This window comes from Phaeoacremonium minimum (assembly GCF_000392275.1).
Source record: "Phaeoacremonium minimum UCRPA7 unplaced genomic scaffold PA7_03_scaffold_222, whole genome shotgun sequence".
Taxonomy (NCBI): Eukaryota; Fungi; Ascomycota; class Sordariomycetes; order Togniniales; family Togniniaceae; genus Phaeoacremonium; species Phaeoacremonium minimum.
This window is the reverse complement of record NW_006921127.1, coordinates 207149-230068: the sequence shown is the minus strand read 5'-3', so window position 1 is coordinate 230068 and position 22920 is coordinate 207149. Positions and strand designations below refer to the sequence as shown.

Sequence of the window (22920 nt, the reverse complement as noted above, 5' to 3'; positions counted from 1 at the left end):
TTGTGAACGCGACATGCCGGCTTGTGACGCTCCTAGATAATTAGAGAAAGACAGAACCATCTTCTGACAAAATTAATACTGGACCCTAGCTAGCATGGCTAGGTAGGTAGGCAATATCTTAAGCAGCACCTGGGTGCAATTTGGTCGAATCCTCCTTTTCTAGCGGCCAACTGCTTTATTCCCTGCAACACCTGGTGTCATTGCCAGCCATTCTTCCATTCCTGCAAGCAACCTCCACCCGAGAGACATACAGTCCTAGCGCCATGGCCCCACGCGGCAGTGGCAAACGGGCCCGTGAGGTTATTGATCTGACGGGTGATGATGAAGAGCCGAACACGACTGCCAAGGCTCCACGAGTGACGGCCGACACGACCCGCCGCTATCCATTATCCGCCTCGAGTGCCAACGTGGGATCGTCACAGAGTTCCTTGCCCGGCCGCCCTAGCCAGTCTTTCTCTCGCGCTTCGCAGCCTACTTCCAGCTACACGACTGCCAGCTCATCGGATCGACGACTTCTGGCCTCTCAAGATGAAGAGCCTGATCTCATAGACCTCACTCAAAGCGAGGATGGTCCTCCGCTCGAACTTTATGGCAACCTAGGTACGTGGATAGTCCTCTTTCATCCGAAGGCAACGGACTAATCCTCATCAGATAATAAGATCGTCGGCTGTAGGTATTACAGTGGCATCGTCAGTCCAGGCGAGGTTGTCATCGCACGACGAGAGCCTAGCAACCAGGTAATTTCCCATAGGACTCTCGCTAAGTTAATGGCGACCACTGATCTTCATGTAATTAGTACGATAGCAATGCTATCCGTGTTGACAATGTTCTTGGTGCGCAGGTCGGCCACCTGCCTCGCACCGTAGTTGAGAAGCTGGCCCCTTACCTTGTAAGTCAACAAGTCTACACTCTCATGGAAGGTCCTTCCCTGGAGTTGCGTTATAATTTTATCTTCCCTTCTTCTCATACTAACGGTACCTAGGATCGTAACGAGATCATAGTGGAGGCAATAATCATTGGAGAGAAGGGTTATTTCGACTGCCCCGTTCGTTTAGAGCTCTATGGGACGAGCGACGTGTTAGCCAGAGCAGCATTGGAGCAGCGCCTCAAGAACGACAGGCTCCTGAAGGCAAACCAGATGAAGCAGACGAGAAAGGAAAATGAGCAGCGAAGAAAACCCTTGGGTCTCAAGAGCGGCGGCTCTGGTGTTGGACTTGGACCGAAAGCTTCTCCTTCTGCCCCTTCGCCCGGCTCTGCTTCTCCCGGCCCTGGAGTTTCAATGCAGCAATTGATGCAGGCGAGTCAGGCAATGACGTTCCGTGATGGTGAAGACGCCATCAAGACCCTCGCTATGAACGAGGAACAACTTGTCAAGCTGCCTAAAGCCGATCAACCTGATATATTGAGAGCACAGCTCTTACCATATCAACTCCAGGTGAGTAGCACAGCCGCGTTCTATCTAAGGATGGACTTATATCTAAATCTCTTTTCAGGGCCTTGCTTGGATGAGAGCGAAAGAAGACCCTCAATTCCCTGCTCCAGGTTCTGACGAGACAGTACAGCTCTGGAAGCGAAAGGAAAATGGCCTCTATGTCAATACGGCGACAAATTTTGCCGTACGGAATGCCCCAGGTCTCCTGCGCGGCGGTATTCTTGCCGACGACATGGGCCTGGGTAAGACTCTGCAAACAATCGCCCTAATCTTGACAGGCGGTGGTGGACCGACTCTGATAGTTGCTCCACTCACTGTCATGAGCAACTGGGAGCAGCAAGCTCAGAGGCATGTTCAAGAGTCTCACGCACCCAATATTCTCACCTATCATGGCTCAGGAAAGAAGTCATCTGAAAAAGACTTGCAACAGTACGACATTGTCATAACGAGTTACGGTACCTTGACGAGCGACAAGACCAATAAGGGCCCGCTCTTCTCTACGAAATGGCGCCGCGTAGTTTTGGACGAGGGTCATATTATTCGCAATGCAGGAACCAAAGTCGCGCAGGCTGCATGTCATTTGGAGGCTGAGGCACGCTGGGTTTTGACGGGAACACCAATCGTCAACAGCGTGAAGGATCTATACTCCATTGTCAAATTTCTGCGGATTACCGGTGGAATTGAGCAGACTGAGATCTTCACCACCGTCATCACAAGACCTCTGGGATTGGGTAGCCGTAGAGCGGAAGCCATCCTTCAGTCTCTGATGCAGAACCTCTGTCTCCGACGTAAGAAAGACATGAAGTTCGTCGACCTGAAGCTCCCACCCAAGACAGAGTATGTACATCGCATCACCTTCCGAGCGGATGAGAAGAAGAAATATGACGCACTTTTGAAAGAGGCGAAAGGCGTGCTTGAAGAGTACCAGAGGCGGTCCAACAAAGGCCAAAAGGGGAGATTCCAGAACGTTCTCGAGAGACTCTTGCGTCTGCGTCAGACTTGCAACCACTGGACTCTCTGCCGGCAGAGGATCGCTGACTTGTTGAATCTCTTGGCGGACCAGGACGTAGTGGTACTCAACGACAAGAACCGAGAAATTCTGCAACAGGCACTGCAACTCGTCATAGAGAGTCAGGAAGAGTGCCCTGTGTGCATTGACGATTTGACGGCACCTGTGATTACTCACTGCAAGCATACCTTCTGCGGTGGTTGTATCCGCAAGGTTATCGAGACGCAAAGCAAATGCCCAATGTGTCGCACTCCATTAGACGAAACCAAACTTGTTGAGCCACCGCTAGAATCGTCTGGTCAAGATGAAGAGCTGGATACGGAGACACAGAGCTCGAAGACGGAGGCGTTGTTGAAAATCGTTCAGGCCACAGTCAGAAACCCAGGCTCAAAGATCATTATTTTCAGCCAGTGGACATCGTTCTTGACGATCATCGAGCGCCAGATCAAAGACGCTGGTTATACATATACTCGTATTGACGGAAGTATGACGACTGCCTCGCGGGACGCTGCCATACGGGCTTTAGACCACGATGACAACACGCGCATCATGCTTGCCAGTCTGGCTGTTTGCAGTGTAGGCTTGAACCTTGTCGCCGCGGACACTGTCATTCTTTCCGACAGCTGGTGGGCACCGGCTATTGAAGACCAGGCCGTTGACCGTGTCCACCGTCTCGGCCAGACCCGGCCGACCACGGTGTGGAGATTGATCATGGAGGACACGGTTGAGGAGCGAGTTCTTGACATCCAAGCCGAGAAACGAAAGCTCGTCAGCAAGGCCTTCCAGGAGCAGGGCAAGGACAAAAAGTCTAAGGAGACGAGGATGGCAGACATTTCGAGACTGCTATCCTGAGAACTCACTTTGCACTCCGAACGGGTTTCGGTAGTCTATTATCTGCTTTGGCTCAACGGTGTTTCACTCCAGGTTGTGCGTCTGTGGCGCATGAGCTCGGCAGTCCTATGCATTGATATTAAGGTTTTGAGATGTGAAGTCATGTGTGTAAGGCGATTATGGACATTTGTTTTGCTAATATAAGATACTGGGCTCATTAGAAGATACCCCTGGCTAGGGAGGGACTAGCTTTGTTATTAATGGTAATAAGTGTGTATGATATCAACTTGTAAAACTATTGACTATCCTGCTTCAAAGTACTGTTCCACCAGGATAGTAAACATTAGTTCCACAAGAGTAGTAGTATTGCCTCCTCTACGAGATTACCAGAATCTTCGACATCTTGACAAGTATTATAAATCTCAATGTTGAGTGTCTTTACAATTGATTTATTTACGTTCAATACCCTGGCAAAGGAATAGATGGTCTGTTGCCTAGCCATGGATCATACCAAGCTCAGAGCACCTGATCTGAAGCAATTGGTCTAAACAGACAAGACGAAACAGTGACTATTCGACCAAGAAAGCACAGAAGAAAGGATTATGTTTACGCCGGATGAAGTTGCTGTGAGGAGAGTGGAGAAATATGTATTTGACTTCCACGACTCTAGATAGACCCGCCGATGAAAGCTAGTAGTACCTTACTAGATACGCCTACATACACCATTCTCTATGCAAACGTGTGAATCCCGCCGCTCTCGAATGCCCCGATTTTATCCATTCTTTTTTTTGGTACAGGTTATGGTACAATACAAGTGCGCTCATTATGAATTCGTGGGTATCTTGTGTTTACTCGTTGATCTTGGCCAGGATCCTGTAGGTAGAGAGCATCAGTAACTTGGTATCTTGGCAAGAGAGAGGCAAGGGAAACTCACTCGCTGTCCCGGAACAGGTGGTACTCGTCCTCGCCGACCTTGACGGGGGAACCGCCGTACTGCACGTCTTGTTAGCACAACTGTCCTGCTCTCTATCTGAATGATGGGCGATAGTTCCATACCTGGGGGATGAGGACCTTGTCGCCGGGAGCGACGCCCATGGGCGTGCGCTTGCCCTCCTTGTCCAGGCCGCCGGGGCCGACGGCTAGGACCTTGGCCTCGTTGAGCTCCTTCACGCTGGACTCGGGCAGGAAGATGCCGCTGGCGGTCTTGGCCTCGGCCTTGACACGCTGGACGAGCACTCTGTCCAGGAGAGGGACAAGAGCCTTGATTGATCGGAGAGAGGTGGCCTAGAGCTACTGGTCAGCGTCTGTCTGAAGAGTATCCGGGATGCGGTTGTCCGGAAGCAGGAGCCGGCACAATGCGAACTCGCGCAAAGTGTATACAAGCTTCTGAAGGTGACTAGTTGACAAGCCAAAGCATGAGATGACTGACCATTGTGTATGTGTGATGCGGTGTAATGCTGAGGGCAAATTGGTCGCAATTGGGAAGAAGACTGGTAATCGCAAGCTGGTCGGGGGAAATTGATGCTAGCGATGCAGAGCTTCTAAGAACATCTAGAAGATCAGCAATTTTTCGCAGGGGCCGGAAGCCTGTATTTCCGATGCCGCCCGCTGAAGCGACTAGAAAGCTGCCAGAGCCCGCCCCACTGGCCCGAGAGCTGGGGCTCCCGGTCTAGGATATTATAATACCGAGGTCTACTATTCGACGGCACAGCGCACTCCATGGCAAGTAGAGACATTCATTGTATTTATGACTAAGATATATAGTTGATTCAGGAGATGCTTTAAAGCATGTACTCAGCTCTACATAGTTGGATTGAAACACAAACTGACCCGCTGCCATACTCCTCTCCAACCCATCGAGTGACAAAACACAAGAGAAGCGTGGTGTCAACTGACCCAAACCTAGCATCTATGCCCAACCATCGCTTGCGGAAAATGTCAAACCGCTCAGTCTCGAATCTACCCTAATCTAAACACCCAGTACGCCGGATCCTGAGAGAGAAAAAAAAAAATCACATCTAAGGAGAGAGCTGCCGACTCTATTTGGCCGGTGTCGAAGGAGGTTCCAGGATGTGAGTATGGTCATCCGCGTTGATGACCTGACCAGGCGCAATCTGCCTACAAATGACCGCATTGGACACCCAGCTATCCTCAAGAATCTCGGTCATCTTGGCTCGCTTCTTCGGATCAATCTCGAGCATCCGTCCGATTATGTGACGACTCTCTCTAGGAAGAAGTCTCAATATTCTCCACGGTCCTCTTATGACCTCTTTCTTCTCGCCACTGCCACCGTCATGGGAAGCCCGGGGCTTGTCGCCCTCGTGCTTCGGAGCGTGGTGAGCCTTTTCGGGATCACCTGGGAACATGTCCCGTTGTGGAATCTCGCTCAAAGCGCTCGTGGACTTGTTCGGGGGCAGGGGAAGGTTTAATTTCTTGGGGTCATGCCCGGGAGTGGGGTCCGCAGCAAACAATTTGAATGAATTGTCGGTCATTCTGGGCACCTTCCAAGGAAACCTCCGGAGAGTCATGCAGCAGAATATGATTGCTAGCGACCAAATGTCGACAGCTTGCGGTTCGTATTTGCGCTCATCGTAGACCTCTGGAGCAAGATAGGGATCAGAACCCACAATGCCTGATTGATTTGTTAGCGAAATCCTTGACATAGAATACGGATAATTATTTCCAAGACTCACCCGAAGCCAAAACGACGTTGTTTTCGAAAGGATACTTGAAGACATGAGCACTACCGAAATCGATGATCTTCATAATACCACGATCGTTGACAACGACATTGTCGAGTTTGAGATCCCGGTGAGCAAGTCCCATGCTGTGGAGATAGGTAACTCCACTCAAGATCTGAAGAAAGCAACAAGAGACTTCCTCTCTTGACATTTTACCCGTCATGACAATGGCGAAGAGGTCGAAAGGAGCGTACTCCATAACCTCATACCACTTTCCCTTCTCCTGAACAATGTCAAGCGTCTCGATGATATTTCCGTGATGTAGTGATGAGCCGATGCAATATTCAGCAGTCAATTTCTTGACGTATTCTCTCTCGGTCTCGTAGGAGTGTCTCGGCCTAAATTCTTTCACAGCAAAAACCGTGCTGTCCTCACTTCTCTTCATAAGCCTCACTGAGCCTCCCGCTCCTGATCCAAGAACCCTGCCGAGCTTTCCGTATTTTGATGATAGCCCATGGTCATCACCGAACGGTATTTGCACGGCCGATCTTGAACTGGGAGGAGTTCTCATGCCTGACTTGATAGATGATGCAGGTGATGCGGCTCGTTTCATCTTGTTGTGGTTGCCCATCTTGAAGAACCGCTTCAAATCAGCCATAGATCCCTGTCTACTGTGCATTGAGCTGGAAGCATCGTCTGGGTGAAGATCGGCGTTGTTCTTCCCCAAAGCGCTGACAAGGGCGGAAGAGCGCTTGTCGACTGATGATCGTGGAAGACTCATGGTTGATGAGCTGGGCGATACTTTGCCCTTCTTTCGAGAAAATACAAATCGTGGCTCGATATTGCTACTTTGAGGCTGACGTTTGCTCGCTGCGTATGGATCATCTCTCTCACCGGCCGGAGTGAATGGCCGCGAGTAGAAGGCAGAAGCGCGGGAAGGACTATTCTCGCGCGAAACAGGGAGTGATCCACCCGCCGAGGGTCCGACAGAGAAAAGCCCTCTTCTGTGCTCGGTCATTTGCGGGATGTTCCCTTCCTCTGAGCCCGGACGCTTCGGTACATCATCGGAAGAAGACGGCCTATGAACTAGCTTTCGCACGGATGACGGAGGTGATGTCTCTTGTGTAGACTCCTGTGGGGTGATGAGTTCACGACGGATCGCCGGCTTGTCCGGCTCCTTGCCATGTTCTAGCTGCTTGGACTCTCCCTCAACTCCATCGGTCCCAGCGGGCGTGAGTGGTGGGGAGTGCATTTCCGGACCCCTAGGGCTCAAAAGGGGTGAGTGGTGGCTTCCTGAACTTCGTGTGTGTTGTCTACTCGGATCTCGGGAGTCATCTTCATGAGACGCCGTCTAAAGAGAGACATGTGTCAGCTTCATCAAAGTCACAAAAGTAATATTCGCTTAATTCAACAAAATGGACTGCAGGCCTCTTGGCATGCTCATGAAAGGGCAATTGAGGCCAATGGCCGTGGAGACATGAGAACGGATGGAATTGAATTGAACACTGCCGTTTTACAAGGACGTACTCTGGATGCAGGTAGAGAGAATGGCTCGAAGGAAAATATATTCATTCGGCGCTCCTGTAGATGAGTGCCCTGAAGTGACTTTGAAAGCTCTCTTAGTTGAGCGGGAGTGACATCGGCTGGCTCGCTGAGTGGGCTATCTTTGATCGGAGGCAAGCTTGAAGATACGTTCTCTGGTGCAGCAATCTCCTGCACCGTCGACTTGAATCGAACCGCGGGGCCGGAGTTGGCGTTGCCATTGTCATCGCTAGGAGGCGGATCGGGCGCTTTATGAGATATATCTAGAGGATTGAGGACGCTGATGTCAGACAAGAGGATCTCCCATTTTGGTCAAGCAAGCAAGCAAGCAGCAAGCATCGAGAGTTCATGAGGTGGGGCCGGATGCGGTCGAAAGGGCAGAGATAGAGGGGCAGCAGCGGCTTCGCTCACCTTGATCGTGTTGGCCCGATAGGTCCTGCTTCGTCTCCTGCGGCGCGCTCGTCATTGTTTGCTAGTGAATACAGATACTGAGAAGAAGAGAAAGACAGAGGGGCTCGACGACGAGCGAAGAGAGTGTCACGAAGACTTTTTGGGAGTCAGAAAAGGCGAAGCAAAGTGTAGAGACGGAAGAGACGCCCAAATGCAGGCGCCTGGTGACGGATGAGAAAGCTCGTGGTGGGGCAGCTAGTCCGGGGGTACGTCGCGGTACCTTCGCTGCACCCGGCTGCCCGCGGGGATGCAAGGTATCTTTCTAGTCCAACCTTTTTCGGAGTCAGCGGGACGGGCTTGCTCTTTCGTTTCCCATCCACTCTGGCCGTCGCCCCGTTCAGGTTCTTCTGCCCCAAACGCAAGCGCAAACAGCCACCTACCCACCCCTACCCTACCTAGCGAGCCTAGGTACCATACAATGGATCTCACTTACTCACCCATCCCACCCACGCACACACATGCCAGTCACTAACGCTTACCTTAGCCCAGGCCGAAAGACTCACGGAATTTTTCTCGGCTTCTGGAACGGAACTCTGGGCGGCGGACCTCGTCATCTCGCACTGCTCCTGATTCAGACACACCTCCCCAATGCGGCACACGTTGCAAATCCCCATTAGATCATGATGATGTGTCTCAGCCACGACACATCGAGATCAGGGGAGAAGCCAGTTTCATTCGCTAACTTCAATGAGGCAAGGAGAGCTGTTCTCGCCGCCGTGCCTTTTTGCATATGATCGGGGACCGTCGCGATGATCAATCAGCTTTCCACGTATTTTGACTAGCCCCGGCCTGGCTGGCATCGGGAGGGCTAGCACATGAAGGAGCTTGGCAAGCACGTTGTGGGCTTGTCATCTCTGTTACAAGGCCCAGCACCTCTAGCCCCACGCTCTATTCACTGCAATCAACTTGAAGAGGCCTGTTCGGCATCGCCTGGGGCAAAAATAGCCCTATGATCTTTCGGCCCGGCACCATAGCTCAAGAGCTTTGAGGACTTTTTCACAGCAAGCCGAACCAAGTCCAGGCACATCGTCACAGAGTTTGTTCCTGGATTGGCCGAGGGTCTGCTGCTGTGGACCTAGTGGCTGCGAAAAGAATTTGTTTGTGACTCTTTGCTGGCAAGGCATAACGTAACAGAACCACTGGTGTCTATATCTCACAAGATCTGTTTGATGATTTTGCGCCTTGATACTTGCTTACGTAGCTCCTTGATCGAACTGGTAGAAGTTAGTTGCCCTACAGACCCATGAAACACAAAAGTGCTTTCCGATGGATTGTAGGAAGCAAGTGCTGAGTTTTTGTTATCTCTACCCTGAATCAGACAAGTCAGGCTGTGATGTGCCTTTTCTCCAAATTTTGAGGCTGAATTTAATATGAAGAATTTGAGCCTCGCCCTGCACTGCAACTTGGAAGTGATCGACACCACCTCAGGCACATGTATCTTGGCCTCTTGGCTTGTATCACGACTAAGCAAGGAACGTCGTACAGTCCGCCAAAACACCGAAAACAGTGTCACGATGAGAGATTATAGATCACTACTCTTTTGATCCGATAAATCATTTCCAAACGGGGTCAACTCGAATATTTTTAGTCGCAAACTCGCCATGGACGGCGTAGCTGTGAGTGGTAGCGGCCCTGAAGTAGAATTGGATATCTTATTAGCTCTTGTCCAATGCGCCAAATCCCGCAGCATGTACGGTGTATGTGTGAAGTACAGCTATATATACAGAGATCATAGTCGTACAACTCGTCTTTAGGGGTGTTCGATAGCCCCGTTGATCCTTTTTCCTTTCGAAGGTCCTCCTTTTCTTCCTACCTCCGAGCAGAGTCTACGCAACAACGTCAAGTCCGATAGACTTCGCCTGGTAGATTATTGACCTGCAAAGCCCCTCCAATGATAGTCCCGATAATCTCAACTCGGTCTGCTTGATCTTCGCGATCTCGTAGACGTGCTTCAGGCTCAGGGTGCCAACGATCTCCTTGCCGGGATTGCTGGAGCCTTTCCTCTTGCCCTTCTTGCCTGCTGGAGCATCGGCCGCGTTGAGGAGTAGCCAAGACGTATGAGGTGTCCGAACATCGAAGTGGAAAGTTCTGTCGGGTCGTACTGTGACTCGGACGGGCATTGGAGTGCCTGGGTTGATATGTGCTGTCCTGGCATTGAACTCCTATTTCTCACATGTCAGCCCAAAACACAACAGACACTCGGAGAAATTGATGCAAACTGCAAGTGACTGCCAAATGTGTTTGCGCCTACCTTGCAGAAGTCCATAGATTTGATACCCTTGCTACCGAGGGCTGGACCGACTGGAGGACTCGGGCTGGCCTGTCCGGCTCCCACGATGAGCTTCACAATCTGGTCCACCCCACCTGCTGCGCGTGCCCTCGACATTTCGACTTGATGAAATCCTACATACACGGGGGACGCGTATGCCTTTGTCGCTGGGCTGTGTGCGGGTTGGCCGCGCAGTCGCTGATGATGAATGCGTGCAGGCAATCCAGGCAGTTGGCTCTTGGTGGTTGAATTTTTGGAGTTCAAGCTACACGCAGCGGTGGCCTGTGACTGGTCCCACTACCACGCTTGCATCCACTGCAACCGTACGACCTGCCGCCCATACCTCAGCCTGCCTTTGGTTAGGTTGGTAGGTCACCTTACATCAGCCACGTTCCTTTTAACGTTAATAAGGCACGCAAGGTACAGCAAGTCTTCAGCGCCAAGGGACTTCCTCAGTGGAGCCGAGTTTGATGTCTCCCGAGACGGCCGCGCTCAATGGGAGAACAGGCACTGGTGCCCCCAGTGACGTGCTGTCATCCCAGCGCCACAAGCCAACCCCTCTAGTACTGTCCTCGTGCACCTAAACTTACACAGGCTGGACCAGGGCGCCCAAAGCGGTGAACTTTTCCTCTCTCCATTCTTCCTACGACTCTCAATCTCTACAAGCGCGCAAAATATCTCTTCAATCCTCGACCTTCGATTTCGCTCCTTTCGCATTTGTGTCAGCGACTGCCCACGAAGATGTTCAAATGGGCGCAACAACAGTAGGTCTGGGCGGGGTTGAGACTTGAAGTGTTGACGAACAGAGTCTAATTGCTGGGTGCTCTAGGTTGGCCAACGTGGCCGGCACCAAGGAGCCCATCTACGGCCCATCCGCCATCAAGTCGGTCGCCGAGGAAGCCAAAGAGACTCCGTACACGGAGTTGACCCGAGATGACATGAACTGGATCGTCTTGGACTCGACCAACGTGGAAACCAAGACCTTCTACTTGATGGCACCGACAGGGCATACTGCGTTTGTCCAGGTCCTCTATAGCAACGTGGCGTATGATTGTCGTCCAGGCATACCCCCTCTTGGATAGCCCGCTGACCTTTTGTGAAGCGGCATTCATATAACAGTCCAGTTTGTCTCCAAGGTTTTCTATCCCAACAAGGAGAGGGAGCCGCTATTCTGCTCCACCCAGCTGCGGGACCACGAGTTCAGCGAGGACAAGGCCAATTTCTATGGCACGGACTGCGCAGTAGAGCTGTCTGAGGATGGGAAGACGTATACCATAAAGTCGATGACGGACGAAAGATCGATCGTGAACCTCACGTTGAAGCAAGAGGCGCCCGGATTCGTTGCTGGCAAGGACGGCAAGACGCTATACGGAACAGACCTATCCAACCCTTGGGGCTATATGCGACATGCTTTCTGGCCCAGATGCCGCGCCGAAGGCACCATCACTACCCCCGATGGCCCTATCGACTTCACGGGTCCAGCTTTCTTGTCCCATGCTATGCAGGGCATGAAGCCCCACCATGCTGCGGCGAGGTGGAATTTTTGCGATTTCCAGGGTCCGACCTTCTCTGCGATCATGATGGACTTCACCACACCACCTTCATATGGATCCACCGTGGTAAATGTGGGCGGCATTGCAAAGGACGGCGAGATTCTCATTGCCGGTTCTGCCAACAAGGCTGTGCACCTGAAAGCTAAGACGGACAACGTTAATGACTGGCCGGAGCCTGAGACCGTCCAGTTCACTTGGAGTGGAACGACCAAGGATGGCAAGACTGTCGAAGCCATCCTTGAGGGTGATGTTGAAGACCGTGCTGATAGAATAGATGTTATGGCGGAGGTCCCTGGCTTCGTCAAGCAGATTGTCGCTGGGGCGGTTGGTACCAAGCCATACATATATCAGGTGAGCAGTCAAAGCTTTTGGCTTGGATGCCTTTTTAGCTCCTGCTAACTCGTGTCTAGTACATGCCGTCGAAGAAGCTCTCCTTAAAGATCAAGATTGGCGACGATCCTGAAATCGTAGAAGAGGGCAGACTTTTCAGCGAAGCCACTTTCATTTCTGAGTAATGATGTCCAGGCATAAAGTATAGCATTGTAATCACATTGGGTATGAAGGGTTCTGGCGTTGAGAATCCTAGAATTGGTCACTCGTTGGTACAGCATGAAATCCTCACTTTAACATACTCTGTCCCCTGTCATAATACTCCCGACACAGGTCCAGAGTCAGATACTACCTAACCTAATAATAAATGATCACGGTATCTACTATCACTGCTATCTGCTCCTTACCGATTTCGAAATCTGTCGGGTACTTCCTTCCCTTGCGAGATTACGATATTTTCTTGCGATACCTTCTTCTGGTAGGTGAACTAGGCGCCAGTCTGGGCAAGTGGGTGCTGCGTGACCACCTACCTGCTGCTCTAGACTACCCCCGCGTCACTGCCTTTTGTTACAGTATCAATCAGTCTTATCGTCCAGCACCCCTCCAAACCTTAATTTGGAGATGTTTACTGCGGGTGCCTGCCTTGTGCGGTTCTAGCCAGCCACACACCTTCCATCTCACAACCTCAAACTCCCCTCCGCACGACAGCTTGGTTCCTCGCCTCAAATTCCGGTCCATCCTTATTTTCGTTCACGACAGCCAACACCGAAAACTGTCGTCTATCACACAGGAACTTTCCAGATCAGGCAAATATGCCTCCGACAATCCCACAGCGCGGTGGGCCAAGCGCCTTGAAGAAGCGCCCCGGAGCCGTAGGTGGAAAGACCATCTTGGGTGGTAAACGCCACAGGTAGACTTCCGTCTCGTCCACGAAAAATCAGAGATGAGACAACGTGATAGCTAACCACTGAGTCATGGGATTTAGAAAAGTCCCCCGAGATACCATCCGTGGCATTAGTGAGTGGAATCAATACCGTATCACCTCCTGTTTACTCACGCTGACCATCTGTCTAATAGCCAAGCCCGCTATTCGGTAAGTAAATGCAGCCTTCATGCAAGAAGCCGTCGTCAGAATACGGAAGCTAGTCTGTGCTTGTCATTTGTCAATTTGAGTGTTGTCTGAGGATTCTGTTTCATTGCTTGCCCTTCTTTGGTCATTTTCATGCTTGTTCCTATAAATTACACTTTGTCTGCTTGTTTGTTTTGCTCGGTTTGGCATCTGAGATTTCTGCTCTCACTTGTCTCATATGAAGATCTTCAATTTGTTTCATTTCGAGTTTAGTTCTCACATTTGACCGTCTTGTCATAGACGATTGGCTCGACGAGGCGGTGTCAAGCGCATTTCAGGCTCCATCTACGACGATATCCGCGCGGCGCTGAAGGCCAGACTGGAGTTGGTGAGCTTGCCCTGTCGCCTTTAACATGAAGGCATGCTTCTAATCATAGAAGAATAGATTCTGAAGGACTGTGTCACTTTCACCGAGTACCGAAATGCAAAGACCATCACCATCCATGATGTAAGTACTCGAGTTTTCCTCTGACAGCTTCGGGCTAATATCACAAAGGTCCTCTTCGCGCTGAAGCGTATTGGCCGTCCGATCTACGGGTTTGATCCCGAGACGTACAATGAGCCACGCAAGGGTCATGGTATCCCGGCAGCTGCTGCCTCGCCTTGATCTGTCTACATGGATTTGCTACGCTCTCTTCGACGAGCAAACGGAACGCATTACGATTAACGATTCTTTTCTTTGTATCATGGTTTTGCGGCTTTTAAGGGTTTGGTATGACTGTGTTTCTCAATTTTTGCTGTATATTCTAACCAGAAAATGGTTTGGCTGGCTAAAGGGCATGGCGGAACATGCTTAGGGAGTGTACATTACCGCACATAAGACCGACCCTCTGGTCAAAGGACTGTTTTCATTGCATACCCATCATTTTGGTTAACGTGACATGCGAGCTTTATTAGCGAAAGTCTATCGTGGTATCAAGTAGGTATCAAGTATCCCAAAAACCTCTATAATAACCCGTATTACCGCCGTACACCCACTCGCCCAAACGAGAATGCTTTCTAACCATTAGAACTGATATAATTCACCTCTTCCTCCTATTTCCCTCCCACTCTCCAAGAACCTTCTCGAGGGTCCTGGCAGCCTGCATCTCCTGCTTTCTAAAAGGCCCATTGAAGAAATTCGGCAACACCATCGTGCTGTTGGCGTGCTCCTGCGCAAACCCGACCTCGGCGTCCTTGCCGCACTTCTCGCGCGTGACCCGCACGGCCTCGTGCAGCAGGTCGTTGCCCACGCCCCTTTTCCTGTAGCGCAGCTTGGTCGTCCACGCGCGAATCACTCCCTTGCCGCCCTTGAGGCTGAGCGCGCGGTTCTTCTTCTTGCCCGCCAGGCTGGGGTTCGGCTCGAGCCGCAACACGAGCGCCCCGATCATCTCGTCGCCGAACCGGCTGCCGATGATCGTGTCCTCCTCGCCGTCGTCGGCCACCAGCCAGTCCCACCTCAGGGCCTCGGCCACGCGGATGTAGGGGCTGCTGAGGTAGCGGATGCCCATGAGGTACGTCATGATGATCCCGGAGACCAGGAGCAGCGTGGTGCCGAGGTCTTTGTACCGCGTCACCCAGCCGTAGTGGCCGGCCCAGGAGAGTGCGCCGATCAGCGCGGCGAGGAGGAGAGGGTGGAAGACGAGGTTGAGGGAGGCCTTCTGCCGCTGCTGCGCTATGCTGTCCGCGACCAGCTTGAAAGCGTCTACCTTGTCGTCTCGGCTGGCCAACACGTCGAGTGACAGAGGCGGTATTCCGTCGAGGTCGGTCTGGGGCGGCTGGGCGAGAGGAGAGGGCGAGGGCGGCGGTAGTGTCTGCGAGACACTCGGCTCCAAGAGCGGCGTGCTCACGTTGGAGGCCATGGCCGAGGGCGGAAGCACCAGGTTCGCGCGGAGGAATGTGAAGAAGGCTGAAGAAGTAGAGAGTTGCGGTTAGAACGAATGGTCTTTTCAGAAAGTTGTAGTAGCCGTGCCCAAAGTGCAAAAGTCTATTGAAAAGGTCGAATCGCAAGGGTTCGCTGTAAGTCGAGCCTCACAAACTCAACAACGGTGAAAAGCCTTATTGTGCAGGTGCTATAACTGAATTGTAGAGCAAAAGTCCACACGTGTCAACTTGATCTGAGCACGCGACTATGTCTTCTGTGCTGTTTCGGGCTTTCTGGCCGTAACTTCGTGGATATGCCGTTTCCGTGACCGAACGTGGCCGCCACAGCTCAGCACTCGGTCGACCAACACAGGTCGCTCAATTGACACAGGCGTTGGTTTTCCAGTTATGCAAAGGAAGATGATGAAACGGACACGCGGCCTTACTTAAGTCTCGTGAAGAGCAAGAAAGAAATCGGAGGAAAAAAATCATCTAGCTCTTACCGGTGCTGGTCTTGAGGCCAGGAACGGCATCATTGATCCTGTCCGCTATTGAGTGCGAGTGGTAGGCACTGAGGTCAAGCTCCCGTATAGCGGCCATGTGGTGAGAGGCGTCCATTTCATTGGGTGTGTTAGTCCTTCCGGCGGGCAGCGAGCGTCCAGCGCGGGGTCCTCGTAGCTCAGGAAGCCACGAGTCGAGTGCCGCAATTCAAGCCTTTTCTCCCTAGCGAGCCAGGCTAGTGTAGCGCCGTAAGTAAGAAGGGTCGCAGCAATTGCGTTGCCGCGAGAGTCGAAGAGGAAGGAGAAAGCTGTGTGTTCGTGCAGTCGTGCCAGCCAGCCTCAAGGGTCCTTCTGCGAGTTGGGTAGCGTCCCGCAGGCTTGGGAAATGTCATTAAAATAAGATAGATGGAATAAATGGACGAGTGGGAGGGTTCTCATATGTCAGTCGAAACAGATATAGTCCAGAAAAAAAGTCAGGGTCCCCCATCCAGCCCCCGGATGGACAAACAGATAGTCTGTCTGATAGTCTGTATGTCGGTCGGTCAGAACCGTGCCCAGCCAGCCAACAACAGGGTGAGGATCCTGCTCAGATAAGGCAGAGATACGAAAATGACGACAATTCAAGATATCCGGGCTCTTGGGAAATTCGGGCCAACGAGAACGGACGGGATGTCTGCTTGATTTATTTAAGCAGCACGTCGATATTGCCCGGGGCGATCCACCATCCCATGCGAGAGCTTGCCCGTCGTCCCACGGAGTGTGCGAGGAAAAGGTTGATAAGACGATAAGATGTGCATCCCAGACCAATCGCCTACGATCCAAGGGCGCCACGGTTCCTGTTTGGGAGCGACTGGATGGTCAAGCCTCCTCCAGTTCTGTGATCACAGGATTGACTTGTGCGGGTGGACCCCCGGGCTGCTTCTATCTTGTTTGAGATTAGATTGTCGAATCGTCGCCTGTTCATTGGGCTTGGGAGGTCGACAGGCCCCGACGACAGCCGTCTGGCTTCACTGGCTTCACATCGCGACACACCAGAGGGCACCAAGCGCACCCAAGGGAGAGAGTCTGGCCTCTGGGCTGAACTCTAGACCGCCGCCAACAACCAACATCATCCATGTGAAGATCTCGATCCGTGGCCTGTGATAGGGTCCTGCCGGGCAGACAGACGATAGAAAAGACAGAAAAGCCTGTCACAAAGCGTTCGGCTAAAACTCCGCTCGCATAGCCCTCGTTTGATCTTGAATGCTGGGCGCTGAATGCAGTTTAGATGTTCACCATCGCCGCGCAAGAATGCGCAAAAATGACGTTACGGAGTTCTACTACCCTCGCTGAATGGAGGTCCCCTTGCGTATCAGAAGATGCTCGCAGACCGGGCTAGCTACCAGACTAGGCAAACTCCCAAGAAGCCAACACGTTTTGAGCTTTGTAGGGGGTGCAGGAGGCAAGCATGGCAGTGGAGGATTCAGAACTTTCGAAACACGTCGTGCAGCTCCCATCTCCACAAGCAAACGTAAGAGTTGTCACCCCGTCTTCTGAGTTACTGTCAATCGAACTCAATCCAGTTCACCGGCATCGTTGACCGGCAGCAAATGCTCCTGCTTGCTGCTACCCCGGCCCGATTCCATGGTCCAGTGAGCAATCAAATGATAACTTGTGGTGAGCGAGATTATCAACGGTGATATTGCTTGCATACGGGATGCCATGTAGACCAGAGGCGTAACATCAAAACATGGAACCTGAGATCGACGGCAACTCCTCCTCTCTCCTCTTTTTCTTCACTCCACACCGTACGCCTTGAGCTTACACAGTCTGGAAAGGACTGAAAAGCCCGCTACCGTAGTAAAGTTCTGTTGGGATGCCCGAGGTCAACGACGGACTTGCATGGCTAGTCTTTCAAAAATCCCGATGAGATCGATCTTCTCCAGCCCGCACTTGACTTTGGTTGGCATATGCTGGTGCGAGACCGACAAACGGAGCTTTCTCTATGTTCCCGCCTGATACGGTTGATAGCCGCCTGTGCGTGCCGGGCGTATTCGGCTGATATGCTACCAAAGGAACTTCGTCGTCGACGCCCACCAAGCGATCTAAGGAGGTGTGAGGTGTTGTTTGCGGTGTTATGCCGTTCCCAAAACCACGTCTAGACCCTGCTAGCGTTTACATCTATGATTCCCCCGTCGACTTTATCCCGTGAGCCGCGCTTCATGGGTGCAGTGTTTCCGCTCGCTGCCCTACCCAAAGCTACCCCAGGTTGTTCTAGTCTAGTTCAAAATGTAGGCGTGGGTGCAAGGTAGTCCAGGCTTCATTTCACCAATTGAATGAAATGGCTACCATTCACAGAATTTGGCCTACAACACAACAGATAAAGGCCGAGCCCACGCCTACTGCAGCTCGTACCTAAGCCACCCGAAACCCTCCATCGTGGGCAACGGGACTTTCCATGGTGCTGCCGTATGCCATAATCCTGAGACACTGTTGATGTCACCTACTTGTATCCTTCTTATCGTTTGGTCCGTCGCGAGCGACCTCGGAAACCCCGGAGCGCATCGTAGTATGAGCTGCAGACGGGCCTGAGGCACTCACCTAATCAAGTCGGGGTTCTCTCTTTGCGTTGCTTACGCTGTGTCTCTGTCAGGACGGAGTCAGGTTCTTCGCGCTCAAGCATGGCATAGTCCTGCTTCTTGAGATTCGAGCTCAAGGCAGCTGGATATCGTTCATGCAGGACAGACCTGGGATTTTCTAGAGGCGCCTCAGCTGTACCTTGTCAGCCTTATGACTTAGATTGATTCATCGAGGTGGGAACGCACTGAGATGGGAGATTTCACTATCTTGACGAGCAAAAGTCCTGTCCTTGTATACAAGGCACCTTATCTTACTGCTCCAGTACACAGAGTGGGCCATCCCGAGAGGTGGTGGTGGTGGTGGTGGTTGAGTGAGCACCGACCTAAAACACCCGATCCATCCCCAATCCCAGCGAGGACGACTTCAGCTGGTCCATACTGGCGCAAGGAAAGTCTGCCTTGCGGCCTTGGCCCCCAACGGTGTCCAATTGGCCAGATTCGTGTAGGAAAGTCCTTGAGGTCGAGGATTACTTGCTGATGCAGGCAGAATCCTTCAGCGAATGCGGGCTTTGCCAAGGTACAGCCAGTAAGTATCCATAGCTACCTATGCAACGGTAGGTAGTGGCAGTGGCTTTGGCTGCTCCCGCAGCCCAGCGTCTCGCATCTGCCGGCAAGCGGGCAGAGGCAACCAATTGGTGAGCCCCAGCCCCAGAAGTCCTACACCAAAGTCCTAAACCTCGCTGCCTCGTCCTGCTTTTCGGTAGGACCTCTGTTTGGTGACGTTTCCTTCCCCGGCGCCAGGAACAGCAGATCGTTGAAATAAAACAAAAGATGGGGTGGCGGATCTCTCCTTGATTGATTGATCGATTGATGGCAAACAGTCCTCGCTTCGATTCGTCCTTGAACCGGCTTTCAAGGAGAGTTTGAAGGGCTTGGAATCCACCTGCTCACCCTCACTCATCATGAGCTCAAAGAAAATGCTCGCCTCTCTGACTGAGGCCGACCTGACGGCCCTGGACTCGTCCAACAGTCGCCGGTCCTCCGATACTTGCAATAGCCGCTCTCTACTACGAGATCATCTTCATTCCGGCTCATCTTCCATAGCCGAAACTGTGTCTTCCATCTCATGCGTGTTAGTCCCCAAGCTCGTCCGCGGTTGAGCCGATCGGCCCATCATATTTGTCCCTGGCTAGAAACATAAGAGCTCACGACGTTTGCAGAACCCGCGAAACATCTCGTGACGAATGTGCCACGCACAGATTCATTGTCTGGGCCGCCGTTAAGCGCAACTCATGTCAGCGCATGAGTGATAGCGAAAGACTGGAGTGTCCGTTGCTCCGATGTAGAAAGCGGTTCACCAACCATGAGTTGATGCTGAGGCATCTTGCCGACTGCGAGCACCTCCCCTCATGCGAGTATTGGTGCTACGAGTGTATGAAGGTTGAGAGATTCAATGACAGCAGGTGTAAGAGATGTTTGGGTCACCCATCAAAGCGACGGAAGATGCTGTCCATGGCCAAGAGCTTCTTCTCACACTTAGGCCATAAGCCAAGAAAAGGCCAAACTCTGGACTATGACGGCGAAGATATCTCCCTACCTCCTCCAAGCTACGATTCTCTAGAGATACAATCTCCAATCGAGGCAGAGTTGCAATCGAACGAGATCGTCGAGATCGATTCCGTCGAAATCTCTTCAATTGTGGTCGATGCCCCAGTCCCACAAGAAACCAGTCCTACCCGTAGGCCTCCTCAACCAACAGATCCGGTTATCGACCCTCAGGCGCTTCTTCTTTCTGTCCCCGAGCTTGATTCAACCATGATCCCTTTCCAGTCGTCGATGAATTGGCAACCTACGCCCCCACCCCCAAGCATCACCGAGCCTCTACCAGATACGTCTATGCTTGTACCAGATCAGTTTCAATCCCGGTTATCAGGTCTCAAGCCGAGCCTCCAAGTCAACACCCATGGTCTTGAACAGTATCGTCATGTCAGACCTGCTCCCCGGCCCGCTCCTAGTGCACCTCGAAGCAAGAACCTCTCACCAAGTTCCTCCGTCCGCTCCACTACGAGCACGATGAGTAATATCAGCTCAATCATCTCACCAATCTCTGCCTGGAGCTCAACGTCGAACGCTTGGTCAGGTACATGCTTGACTTCACCTGCCAGCGAGCTTGTCAGCCCTGGAGGATTCCTGCCTAATGACACCTGTGCTGAAGACATGAATAACTTCAATGACACGTGTCCAACAGACTTCTTGCATGAAATGTTCTCTGAGTTGCCGGCTGACATACCTGCAATCCTCCCTTCAGATGATTTCTCCGGCGATGATCTACTCTTCCCATCAATGGACGCCAACCCGACAACCGACCTCGGATATGCTGCGAACATCGTGCTGACTGAGGAGAAGTCTGAATCTCTACCAGACCCCTTGGATGAGAGTTTAGAACAAGCCATATGCTGCTCCGAGACACAAGACCTCGTGTCTTCGTCTTGGGACATGCTACAGGAGCACATTGTCAATTCACTAGTCAACATCGAGCATATCCAACACAACCCCTTAGCCGAGCAACTAAAGACACTCTCCGCGAAGACGATCGCAACGAACGGATTGAGAGTGCTCCGGAATCTCCTTGATGGCCAACGCCCAAGATCAGCAATTGATACACTGTGCTTTGTCCATGTCGTTTATAGTTTTTCTTTGGTGGTCTATGAAGATGACGCCCTGACCCGATCCGACAAGTTCTTTGCACAATCACTAGCCTACGCAAGATACTTCGCTCCCGCTGATCAGAGCCTCTACAAAGATGTCGCAATTGCCATTTGGCGACCTGATGGCATAACCAGAGAACACCTCGCCACCATTATGAACCAGTCCGCAGCTCTCGAGAGAACGCCGAGCGTCAAGGGCAAGGAGCGTGAGATAAGTGGACAGACTATGGCATCCGCCAAAGATGATGCGCTTGTCTCCGCGGCTCGAAATTTTTTGGATGGTGAGTCTCCAAATTAGGTTTACCGAGACCAAATCCTAATACTAACATATATTTAGAGCTCGAGGCTTCCGTGATACTCAGTGAGAGTTCTTCCCATGAGCTTTTGACAACCGAATTGTGGACCAAACACCATCAGCTCTCCGGCATCGAATCTTCACCAAACAGTCCATTTGCCATCACCGTGGGCTATGTCATGAATGTCTTAGCCCAGCAATATTCTGATTTCCCAGGCCTCAATCCGCAATTGAAGGAAGTCAATCATCGGGTTATGAAGCGATCAATCGGAAGTGTTCGCAGGGTTGAGCTAGAAATACTCCAAGCTGGAAAGGTATGATAGTCCTCCATTACACAACCAGAACACTAGTTTCGAAGTGATCTACGCAGATTGCTAACTGATCCTACAGAATTATATGCCTCCAGCAGCATTCTTCGATGATTACGTGCCACAAGTCAGGAGCCTGTGTGATCCTATCTACCAGCACCATGATAGCGCTGGAGTATCCAGGCGGAACGATTACTACGGATGTGGCATCGCACTCGTTGAATCTCTTGTCTCCGAGCTCAGTGCCACCCCAATTGAACCCATGGACCTGACAAATGATCTTTGCCTGGACGAATTTTTAACTTCATTTACTGATGAACTGGACGAGGATTTCCTATCTGAGGAACCGCTTCTGGCAACGCGAGTGGACGATTCTTTACTAAAGACAATGAGCGGTCCATCCAGCACTGGATCCTCAGTCCAGTCAACCGCAGACACCACACCTGCGACATCGAGCTCGACTGAATCAAGTCCATCAAACGGACAGGCACAGAAAGTTGAGGCGAACTCGTGCTGCGAGATCTGCGGATATCGACCAAAGGGCGCCCCGCAGTGGTTCAAGGGTTCCATGGCGAAGCACAAGAAGCTGCAACACTCGACGGATCCGCCAAAGATCTACAAGTGTCCCTTCCCAGGGTGCAACAGCCAGTACAGGAATCGCCCGGACAACTTACGGCAGCATCAGATTGAGAAGGACCACTTCGTCTCTGGGGACGAGACGGTACGACGACCGAGCAAGAGGAAGAAGATCGAATAAGCGCATACATGGCGGGCGCTACTGCGACTTCACTAATAATATTGTGTATATGAAAATCAGGGTCTGGTTATTACGGATTGGGATTTACGGCTGTATAGATACTGTAATGAGATACCACGGGTCTTGGACAGGACAGGTCAAGGCGTTCAGAGAAGGTCGGGTTTGAGACCCATGAGCATACATACCATGGATTTTGGAAGGGACTCTATGGCAGGAAGCCCTTAGGCCCTACATAATGCTAACAAGCAAGAAATACAAACAAATCAACCATATGTTAGCCAGTAGCAACTACCTACTTTCTATTTAGTACTTTCGTCGAGACGACGGCGCCAAGTGGAGCTTCGTCGCTTGGCTACGGGGAATCGCGGGGCCTCGACTTCATGACACGCCCTACGATTCAAGTAATCCAAGAGTATGACCGTCAACCAAATTTACGTTCCAAAGACAACCAGCAAGGCTCTTAACATTATTTATCACGCATTCGCTATTCCGCACTAAAGCCAATATTTATTCGCTATTGTATTATCACCTTTCAAATCGTGAGTTTCATGTTTCCTATCTTCTAGCTTGGAGCTATCGGGACAGAATTTGCTGTAGGACGGATTTTGTGGGGACTTACACCGTCGTCGGAAGGAGCATCACCTAGTCGTCTCCCGATGGAGTCCCGATCAAAAGCTTGAGACATGCCGCAAATCTACAGCGTCTGAGTTCGTCACATCATTCGTA

The 22920-nt window shown here is 51.7% G+C and overlaps 8 protein-coding genes across 8 annotated transcripts; 4 read left to right on the top strand and 4 right to left on the bottom strand.

The window, feature by feature from the left end:
• Positions 1–263: 263 nt before the first annotated feature.
• On the top strand, positions 264–3293 carry UCRPA7_3021 (putative rad5-like protein; the record flags this gene model as incomplete). Its single annotated transcript, XM_007915635.1, has 5 exons — positions 264–600; positions 652–737; positions 797–889; positions 983–1435; positions 1494–3293. 5 exons carry the CDS (start codon positions 264–266, stop codon positions 3291–3293), a joined length of 2769 nt encoding a protein of 922 aa, XP_007913826.1.
• Positions 3294–4120: 827 nt separating this feature from the next.
• Positions 4121–4704, bottom strand: UCRPA7_3020 (putative hsp10-like protein; the record flags this gene model as incomplete). Its single annotated transcript, XM_007915542.1, has 4 exons — positions 4121–4145; positions 4207–4265; positions 4329–4556; positions 4702–4704. 4 exons carry the CDS (start codon positions 4702–4704, stop codon positions 4121–4123), a joined length of 315 nt encoding a protein of 104 aa, XP_007913733.1.
• A 607-nt stretch (positions 4705–5311) lies between these two features.
• Positions 5312–6098, bottom strand: UCRPA7_3019 (putative hal protein kinase protein; the record flags this gene model as incomplete). Its single annotated transcript, XM_007915592.1, has 2 exons — positions 5312–5904; positions 5966–6098. 2 exons carry the CDS (start codon positions 6096–6098, stop codon positions 5312–5314), a joined length of 726 nt encoding a protein of 241 aa, XP_007913783.1.
• Positions 6099–9771: 3673 nt separating this feature from the next.
• On the bottom strand, positions 9772–10065 carry UCRPA7_3018 (putative mitochondrial 54s ribosomal protein 19 protein; the record flags this gene model as incomplete). The annotated part of the gene is made up of 1 exon (XM_007915622.1): positions 9772–10065. One exon carries the CDS (start codon positions 10063–10065, stop codon positions 9772–9774), a length of 294 nt encoding a protein of 97 aa, XP_007913813.1.
• An 890-nt stretch (positions 10066–10955) lies between these two features.
• Positions 10956–12282, top strand: UCRPA7_3017 (putative survival factor 1 protein; the record flags this gene model as incomplete). The annotated part of the gene is made up of 4 exons (XM_007915655.1): positions 10956–10978; positions 11044–11259; positions 11317–12118; positions 12178–12282. The coding sequence occupies 4 exons, from the start codon at positions 10956–10958 to the stop codon at positions 12280–12282; spliced, it is 1146 nt and encodes a 381-aa protein (XP_007913846.1).
• A 789-nt stretch (positions 12283–13071) lies between these two features.
• On the top strand, positions 13072–13833 carry UCRPA7_3016 (putative histone h4 protein; the record flags this gene model as incomplete). Its single annotated transcript, XM_007915563.1, has 5 exons — positions 13072–13114; positions 13175–13190; positions 13467–13554; positions 13612–13674; positions 13723–13833. The coding sequence occupies 5 exons, from the start codon at positions 13072–13074 to the stop codon at positions 13831–13833; spliced, it is 321 nt and encodes a 106-aa protein (XP_007913754.1).
• A 415-nt stretch (positions 13834–14248) lies between these two features.
• UCRPA7_3015 (putative acetyltransferase protein) lies at positions 14249–15668 on the bottom strand (the record flags this gene model as incomplete). Its single annotated transcript, XM_007915541.1, has 2 exons — positions 14249–15114; positions 15572–15668. The coding sequence occupies 2 exons, from the start codon at positions 15666–15668 to the stop codon at positions 14249–14251; spliced, it is 963 nt and encodes a 320-aa protein (XP_007913732.1).
• A 4801-nt stretch (positions 15669–20469) lies between these two features.
• Positions 20470–22194, top strand: UCRPA7_3014 (putative zinc finger protein; the record flags this gene model as incomplete). The annotated part of the gene is made up of 4 exons (XM_007915596.1): positions 20470–21115; positions 21172–21195; positions 21346–21443; positions 21520–22194. 4 exons carry the CDS (start codon positions 20470–20472, stop codon positions 22192–22194), a joined length of 1443 nt encoding a protein of 480 aa, XP_007913787.1.
• Positions 22195–22920: the final 726 nt, after the last annotated feature.